Source organism: Eumetopias jubatus, unplaced genomic scaffold (genome assembly GCF_037043125.1).
Source record: "Eumetopias jubatus isolate StellerSeaLion01/CBP00866 unplaced genomic scaffold, mEumJub1_p1.0 scaffold_2, whole genome shotgun sequence".
Taxonomy (NCBI): Eukaryota; Metazoa; Chordata; class Mammalia; order Carnivora; family Otariidae; genus Eumetopias; species Eumetopias jubatus.
In genome coordinates, this window is record NW_028274808.1 from 85,316,647 (window position 1) to 85,326,067 (window position 9,421).

Sequence of the window (9,421 nt, forward strand, 5' to 3'; positions counted from 1 at the left end):
TGCCGACCCCACATCTCCCTTTGCGTGTCTCACCGGCCTCTCAAACATGGTGCACGCACAACTGAGCTCTTTTTTTTTTTAAGATTTATTTATTTATTTATTTGACAGAGAGACACAGCGAGAGCAGAAACACAAGCAGAGGGAGTGGGAGAGGGAGAGGCAGGCTTCCCGCCGAGCAGGGAGCCCGACGCGGGGCTCCATCCCAGGACACTGAGACCATGACCTGAGCCGAAGGCAGACGCTTAACGACTGAGCCACCTAAGGTGCCCACAACTGAACTCTTGATCTCTCCACACTGGTTCATCTTCCAGTTCCTCCTGCCCAGTAAATGGTACCTGTATTGCTCAAGAAATGTGGGGGTTATCCTCTACTTTCTCCTCTCTTGCTGCCCTTGCCCAGCCCATCACCTTTCTGTATATCCTTCTTCTAAAATATTTCTTCAGTGTGTCCCCTTAGCTCCATCCCTGCTGCCGTACCAAGCCATCATCACATTTCATCTGTTTGGCTGCAGTGGTTCCCCCCAGATTCCCTCCACCCTTTGTCCTACTGATCTGTTCTTCACTTAACAGCAAGAGTGATCTTTTAAAATATTAAGTCGATCCTATCACTCTCTGTTTCAGTTCTCTCCATGTCTTTATAATGCATGAAAACCAAGAGAAGAAAGTATGTCAGGTATAATACTACCGCATCCAATGGACTGCAAGTATTTGTTTTCCATCTGTAGAACAGGAATCAAGATACCTACATCAAAGGGTTGTTGTGAGGACTCAGTAAAGCCCATTGTTATTTCTGCATTCCTTTTATATCAGCTTTTGCAGGGAAGGAGGTAACATTCAGTGAACATTTATATTGTTAATAGCTACTTTACACTCCCCAATTAGTACCACCTACAGGGAACCTTCTAAATGTTTTAGTGACAGTGGGTTTCATTTGTATTATTGTGGCTTCAAAGTAAAACATCTGCCTAATTAAAAGATAAAGCCCGGCTTTTTAAGATTATGGAACAAACTAAGTTCAATTAAAAACACAGGACAGAGAAAAAAATAACTTCAAATGTCTTCAGATCATTTTTTTTTAAGTTTTGAAATGGAAAATGATTAGATGCTATGCTTGATGCAATGCTACATCATAAAAATTGAACCACTTTTTGGCAACTATCTGGTTTCATTGATTCGAATTCATCCTTGCCTGGAGCTGTGCGGGATGGTCAGTTTCCAAAATAGCCTCATGAATTTAGCAGCCATAGTTCCATCAGTCCCCATGGCCTTCCTTTCTTTCGACTCACAAGGTCCAATTTAGAAAACACCACAGTGAGAATGAGTCCATGAAATCTGCTGAGGCTGGTGGCTTTGAAAAGCCAGGAGTGAAGGTGAGAAGCTGCCACTGCAGGTACATGGAGCTGTCTTTATAGAATTCTGACTAATCAGCCCTTCATCTGGGCTGCCTTTGTTTTTTTTTTCTAACTAGATATTTGTGAAAGTCATAGAACCACTCCATGATGAGTTCCTTGGTTGACTGACAGTATAATCGTGAGCTGAAAATTTGGGCTGCTCATGAGCTGAATTGGTTCATGAACCATTGTGGAAAAAAAAAAGAGATTATATCTCTATAATATAACCCTCATTTTTTTATCTCCAGGAATAAGAATAATTCAGCTTGCACTATGCCTCAAATAGTGAATTCTCCCATTTGGTATATACTTGTATTAAATATACAACAAACAGACCTTTTTTTATTAAGAAAAGACTGCTTTCAAGAAAAAATAGTAATTTGGAGGGTTGTGCAAAAAGAAAGGCTTATAACTTTGTTCCTCAGTGGGAATTCTAGTAAATATTCATTGAGAAAGCAGCGTGTAGGAGACACTGTGCTAGGGTGACATCAACATATAACAGGTACAAACTGTAACAACTGGAAAGGACTCTGAGATATCCAGTCCAAACTCATTTTATAGACAAGGAAACTTTAGCCCTAGAGGACAGAGTGACTTAGACAAAGTAACATGTGTAGTTACTATAGCTGAGACTAGAATACAGTCTCATGAAGTAAAATGGGTTCCCAGTTCTCATGAATATAATTTTAATTATATCTATTTCTCCTTGTAAAAGTGATGCTTTAGGAGAGTGCTGAATGAAACAAGTAGACTGAACATAGGAAACTCCTTCCAGCCTCTCCTAAAACCCCACATAAACTATAGCAAAGGGATTTTGTAAGGTGTAGACCAACATGGCCAGGGAGAAGGTAAAAAGACAATAACAAGATCTGAGCAACTGGAAAAAAATGGATAAAGGGCCAAGGACTTCATGGATCTGAGAAACAGAGCGAGCTCCTGTGTCCCGCTGTGCAGGTTGTGCACTGTCCCAATCTAGGGGACACTGCTTACTCCGACTCCAAAGTGAAGGCTTTCTCTGGAGTGGTGCTGAGCATAGCCAGGGCCCTGCGGAGAAAACAAATGCAAAGCAGCCATGAGGGAAAAGAGAACCATCCCAATTTGCAAAAAGAATTCCCCAGAAGTCAGAGACCGAAAGTGCCAGATGGCTCTGGAGCGGAGGCAGTGCACGCGCACAACTAAAAACGGGCAATAGGGACAGGTACAGACATAGATGTGGTACAGATGTAGTTATAAATACAGGTGTAGATACAGGCATTCGCCAGCCTAGCATGTATTTTGTTGGGAAGTGTGGGGCCGGGATCCAATTTTGCCTTTTTTTCTAAATGACTAGTTTTATTTTTTTGTGGAGTGCCCCCATTTTCAATAGTTTTGTTTTTGTTTTTGTTTTTTTTTAAAGATTTTATTTATTTACTTGACAGAGAGACACAGTGAGAGAAGGAACACAAGCAGGGGGAGTGGGAGAGGGAGAAGCAGGCTTCCCGCGGAGCAGGGAGCCCGATGCGGGCTCGATCCCAGGACCCTGGGACCATGACCTGAGCCGAAGGCAGAGGCTTAACGGCTGAGCCACCCAGGCGCCCCTGGAGTGCCCCCATTTTCAAATACTAAATACCTCTATCTGCTGAGAGCTGCTTCCAAAGTCTCATTCTAGCCATTGATCTGTTTCTGTGAACCTCATGCATTTATGGGCCTAGGAAACCTAGTAGAGCTGAGTCTTTAGGTTGGATCAAGCCCTGTGAAACAGCCCATTTCTCTAAGGCTGATTCTTAAGGCCATAACTCTGTGTTAGTTCTGTTTGTTTCCTTTTAAACATCTTAAGAATTCACTGTCTTTTCACATGAGAAAATGCTCAATCAAATCACTCAGCATCAGGGAAATACAAATCCAAACCACGAGATACTACCTCACACCGGTCAGAACGGCTAAAATTAACAACTCAGGAAACAACAGATGTTAGCAAGGATGTGAAGAAAGGGGAACTTTCTTACACCGTTGGTGGGAAGGCAAGCTGGTGCATCCACTCTGGAAGACAGTATGGAGGTTCCTCAAAAAGTTAAAAATAGGGGCACCTTGGGTGGCTCAGTCGTTGAGCATCTGCCTTCGGCTCAGGTCATGATCCCAGAGTCCTGGGATCGATCCCCGCATCGGGCTCCCTGCTCGGCAGGAAGCCTGCTTCTCCCTCTCCCACTCCCCCTGCTTGTGTTCCTGCTCTCGCTGTGTCTCTCTCTGTCAAATAAATAAATAAAATCTTTAAAAAAAAAAGTTAAAAATAGAGCTACCCCATGACCCAGCAATTGCACTACTGGGTATTTATCCAAAGAATACAACATAGTGATTCGAAGGGGCACCTGCACCCCAATGTTTATAGCAGCAATGTCCACAGTAGCCAAACTGTGGAAGGAGCCCAGATGTCCATTGACAGGTGAATGGATAAAGAAGATGTGGTGTACACACACACACACACACACACACACACACACACACACACACACACACACACAATGGAATAGTATGCAGCCATCAAAAGGAATGAGATCTTGCGATTCGCAATGATGTGGATGGAACTAGAGGGTGTTATGCTGAGCGAAATAAGTCAGTCAGTAAAAGACAATTATATGATTTCACTCAAATGTCGAACTTAAGAAACAAAACAGATGAACATAGCAGACAGGGGGAAAAAAAGATGAAAACAGGGAGATAAACCATAAGAGACTCTTACTTGTAGGAAACAAACAGGGTCACTGAAGGGGAGGTGGGGGATGGGGTAACAGGATGGTGGGCATTAAGGAGGGCACTTGATGTAATGAGCACTGGGTGTTATATGCAACTGATGAATCGCTAAATTATCTCTGAAACTAATAATACACTATATGTTAAGTAAACTGAATTTAAATTAAAAGAATTTACATCTTTCATAAAACTCATATTCTCTTTAACTCTTTAACTGTACCTCAACATGAAATAAATTATATCGGTGATTATAAGAGCAAAAGTATCATAACCACCAGCTTCTTCAGTACTTCGACATTTTGCCGGTCTTCTAATTGTGTGTTTCGTCAACAGGATAATGGGACATGCAAGGTCTTTTGGTTTTAAAGCTGCCTTTTATGCAGCTGAGCACCCCAGTCTCCCTTCAGAGTCCCTAGCTTGACCTTGCATTCCAGTCATATTTAAATATGATCTAATGTCCATCTGTACAAGACTCCCTCTCATGCTTAGACATATCTATCCATACATGCTGTTGCTAGTGTTTAAGAGATGCTTCCTTCTTAATCATCTGGCTAGAATGCGAGTTCTCCTTGAGGACTCAGTGTAGATGTTACACCCGATGGGAAGCCTTCTGCTCGGTAGTCGGTCACATAGCCCTCTTTACCTGCTCCTGTAACACCAGCTGCATCTTCCAGCATCATGCATGTCCCATTGTGCTGTGATGGCCTGTCTCACGGTGTGCCTGCCTCCTAGACAGGAAGCTCCTTGAAGACAGGAATTGTCTTGCCTCGCATCCAGCCCAGTCCTTTGTACATAGTGGGGACTCACTATGTCTTGAGTGAATGAATGATATTTGTTCATTGCAGAATGAATGAGTAAAGTAAAGTAAAACTGAAAAAAAATTTTTTTAAAGAAAATGAACGTAAATCCCAAAACTTGAGACAAGTCCTACTAGCATTTTTGGCTTCCTTGCTTCTAGTTAACTTTCTCTTGCTTCTTGTTAACTTTCTCTGTAAGCCTCACTACATATAAAGCTTTGAACACTTCAGTTTTCACTTAGAAGAATACTGTGAGCATTTTCTTATGTAACTACAAGTTCTTTGGAAATGTTACTTTAGTTGGTACAGCAAGAAGATTGTGCTCTAGAAGTAACACACTTCCCTCAGGTATTCTATATTGTTGGACTTTGTTACTTGAGATGTTTTGCTGCTACAAATAATGCTTCAGTGAGTATTTCTGCATGGCTATTTCTCTATGATACACTCTGGAAATGAAATTACTGAGTGAAAATGTCACAGTCCTATATGCAGTATATCGAAGTACCTGCCTTAGTGTAATGCTGTTTCTTCAAGAGAGAAGTTTTATTAAAAAAAAAAAGTAGCTCATTTTTACCTTATAGTTTATTGGTCATTTATATTGTATTGCTCTATAATAGCAACCTGTGCCCACTTTTCTCTTTAGTTTTTCATACTGATTTCAAAGCTATATGTTGAAAATCCAGCCCTTTATGAAATGTTCACAAATATTTCAAGTTTGATATATGCCTTTTAATCTTATTTTTCATGTTTTTAATATTTTTTGAATTTTATGCACATTTATCAATCTGTTCTGTGAATTGCTCAACTGCTTTTCCACATAGTTTCTTGCCCTACTTTGATATATTAGATATTTTCCTACTTAGATATATACTTATAAGCTATATCTTCTTCTAGCTGTATTAGTTTCTTCTTTACATTTAACTTTTTGACCTATTTAGAACTTATTTTGGGCTATCGTGTGATATGAGGCTCTACCTAGTTTTTGGTTTTGTTTTTTGTGTTTTTGTTTTTGTTTTACAAAATAGCCAATTTTTCTAATACCTTCTCTCGGCCATCAAAGAAATGTTCCTAAAGACAATTGTATTAAAATAACCAGCCTCCAAAAACATCGTTCAGTGTTCACCATGAACTTTGCTTTCTCCTCCCAGGCGAGCAGGAACCAGCTGTAAGCAGTGATTCTGACATCTCGCTGATTATGGCAATGGAAGTTGGACTGTCTGATGTAGACCTTTCCACTGACCAAGACTGCGAAGAGGTCAAGTCTTGAAACGGTGACTATAGAACAAAGGGATGGTAGGACCCAAGGGGAAGGAAGGGAGGAGAACCTCAAGAATTAGACCGGCTACACACACCTCCAGAACCGCTTGGTAACTCCACGGCGCTCAGCTCAAGAATGGTAATGAAAGCAATATCCAAAGTCACGTTAATCAGGAAGCCATCTCTCCATCTGTACAACAGTCCATGGCCTTGGCAGCTGGGAAGTCGAAAGCTGATTTTCCCTCCCATGTCCTTGTAGACACACACACTTCAGAAGCTCCTAAAACAGACAGGACACGTTTAGGGCTTCTCAGTTTTATTTCCTTTTCTTCCAGGTCTTGTTTTGTTGTTTGGGGAATGTGGTTTGATTTCTTTGGCAGTTTCTTTTTAAAGACTGTGTGCAGTTTACGTGATGTCCACCCCTTTGGTTGACTCCAGCTTTTGTAGAGAGCTCTGTTTCGAAGCACCAGTTCCTGCTATGATCAGTTTGTACACGCCATCTCTGAGATGAATGGCCTTGACCTCTCAGCATGAAGTGTGCATGGCTTTGGGAAGTGCCTCAGCACCCTGAAAGCGTCTAAGGCCAGCTTTCCTTAAGAATCTAAATTCTTTTAAGTGGATCTTAAAGATCCTAGCTGCCAGAGACCCCAACACTAAGCTCTGAATCCGCTGAGGCTACTAATCATTTGCAGCCACATCACGCTGGTTCCCACTTGCCTCGCTCTGTTAATGGCCCACGTGACGTGAGAAGGAAGCTTCATTTTTGCCTGGATCTTAAAGACTTTGAAGTTCCAAACTCCGAAGCCCCCTCCAGGGCTGTAGCGCTGTTCTTCATGACTGACTATAGGGCTTGCAGCCGGGACTGCAAGCCCAGTCTTAAGACCAGATACCACATATTCTTCCCCAAAGCAAAAATGTCTGTGATCTTGGTCTCCCCGAGGCTAGAACAGTCTTTTGTTCCCTCCACAGGTGGCTTCTGCAGGCAATGGAGGCTTCAGAAGAGACCCAATCCTCTGGGAGCCCAGTGTCCAACACAGTGGGGGCTGAGGGATCGCCAGGGTTTTACCTTAATCCCAGCACACTTCTGTTAAACCTCACCAGACCTCAACGGAGGGTTTAGGGGAATCCTTAGCAGCTTGCTTCCCGGGGCTCCCCGAGTACATCTAAATACCAAGTGAGGAGGGACGTGTGATTTGATAAACCACTTGATCTAAAAAGTACAGCATGGGAATTTGCTAACCAAGTTTCTCCTGACGGAGAGAGACAAAGAGGGAGAGGAAAAGAGGCATCCAGTCGATACCGAAACCCACTGGCATTTTTAAACTACTTATGTTTTTATTCTTTTTTTGTAACTATGACAGAGATGTGCTATTTTTTCAGTGGGCAGTTTTGTAATACATTTAGACTGTTCAGATGCAGAGATGACTAAGGTGGTGAACAGTTTCCCTGGACAATCAGGGACCACCTCATCCTCTGTAAGAAGGCGATGCGACTGCGTGGGTTACTAAGAAGGAGAGCTTTTCTCGCTGAGGGATTTACATCTTGGACGAGGCTTTTCCACCTCATTACACTAATACTCATCCAAAAACCGAGTGGGGCTGTGTCGTAAATCCCCACTGCCCTGCTGAAACATGCAGTGGATGTCAGACTACTGGTTGCTCTTTTTTCACCATCTTTAATGGTTTCCTATTTGATGCTTTCTAAGTAGGCAGCAAGGCAAGGAAAACGATTACCACCTTCAGAAATGTCACCTCTCTCTGGGAGTCTCGCACTTCCTGTAATGAAACCCAGTGTCAGTGTGCGAAGGCAGGCAAGAGGGGGCAGGAGTCCTGGGCATGAGCCACATGTTTGCTGGGCCTCATCTCCCTTCTCCCTCACCTGTGAAATGAAGAAGTTTCACAAGATGACGGCCAAAGCTCCTTCTGGCCTTAAGACTGCTAATGAGCGGTGGGGGGTATCCATGTTTTGGCAGATGGCGATGACATATAGCTGACTTCATACCTTAGGGAGGCAGTTCCTCGACACGAAACATACACTGATGGCTTTTGGGATTCGGTACTCCTATGTTGCTGAGAATGAATATCAACATGATGCAAAGTTGAAGTCCAAGTAGGAATGGTTTTGTTTTGCCTTGTTTTAAAACCACTGTTAGTCACAGGGTTTGTAATCTCCGGATACCTCGGTGTGGGATTCTTCATCTCAAGGGGTTTCTTGTTCTTGGTCAGCATGGGTTACACCATGTGCTCCTTCAGTCCGCTCTACCCGAAGCACATTTGGGTATTAACTTAGGTCAAGTGGAATTAGAAAGATAATCCAACAGCAAAAGAAATACAAACTGTATTCCATACCCAGGAGAGAAAATGCCTTTTGGATTGCATAGTTGTCCATTTGATGAGTGTTGTCTCTTCCTGCCGGTGACCAGGTAAATCAAGAATCAGTTGCCTATGTACGCCTCTGAGGCCTATGACTTTACCCCAAGGAGGTTCAGCTACAAAACCCTTGAGCCTAGGAGGCTCTCCATTTACCAAAGGTTTTTTTCCAGAGGATTTTCCTCTGGCTTTGGTGGTTAAAAAAAAAAAAAAAAAAAAGTTTAACCAGCATAGAAGGGTTTAAAAGAAATGAAAACCTTCTCCCATAACCTTCTTCACTACCTTCCCCCCACCTCCCAAAGAGGAAATTCTGAGCTGGGAACCCTCTAAAAGTATATGCAAACTTTATGCATATTTACAGATGCGCATTTTCCTATAATGAGTGTCCAGACCAGCACTATCCGATGGAAATATAATGCAAGTCACCCATGTAAATTTTACATTTTCTACTGGCTACATTTTAAAAAGTAAAAAGGAACAGTTCAAAATAATTTTAATAATATATTTAATCTTTTTGTTTCAACATGTAAAAAGTATAAGTGAAATATTTTACATTCTTTTTTGTACTAAGTCCTCTAAACCCATCGTGTGTTTAAGCTCCCAGCATGCCTCACTTTGGACGAGCTACATCTCCAGCTCTGTCTCAACAGCCACATGTGACCCGTGGCTTCCAGCTGGACAGCGCAGGTCCAGAGCTGCTCCAGTATTCTCACAAGATCCCCTGACCCTTGCAAAGAAAAAAAAAAAAAAAGTTAAAACCTAATTACCTCCAGAGAGAACTAGACTCCACCCAAGTTGCCTAATGAGAGGCCCAAAGATCTGTTTATTTTGTAATGGGTAAATATTCAGGCCCCCATTCTTTTTGAAATTTCTGCCTGACC

At 42.3% G+C, this 9,421-nt stretch overlaps 1 protein-coding gene across 1 annotated transcript in view; it reads left to right on the top strand.

The window, feature by feature from the left end:
* The window catches only part of RNF150 (ring finger protein 150), a 258,670-nt gene extending 249,590 nt beyond the window's left edge, over window positions 1-9,080 (top strand). Inside the window, exon 7 of the mRNA XM_028102331.2 lies at window positions 6,063-9,080. Within this exon, the coding sequence (XP_027958132.2) occupies window positions 6,063-6,181 (119 nt within the window). The 3' untranslated portion in view covers window positions 6,182-9,080. The remainder of the gene's footprint in view (window positions 1-6,062) is intronic.
* Window positions 9,081-9,421: the final 341 nt, after the last annotated feature.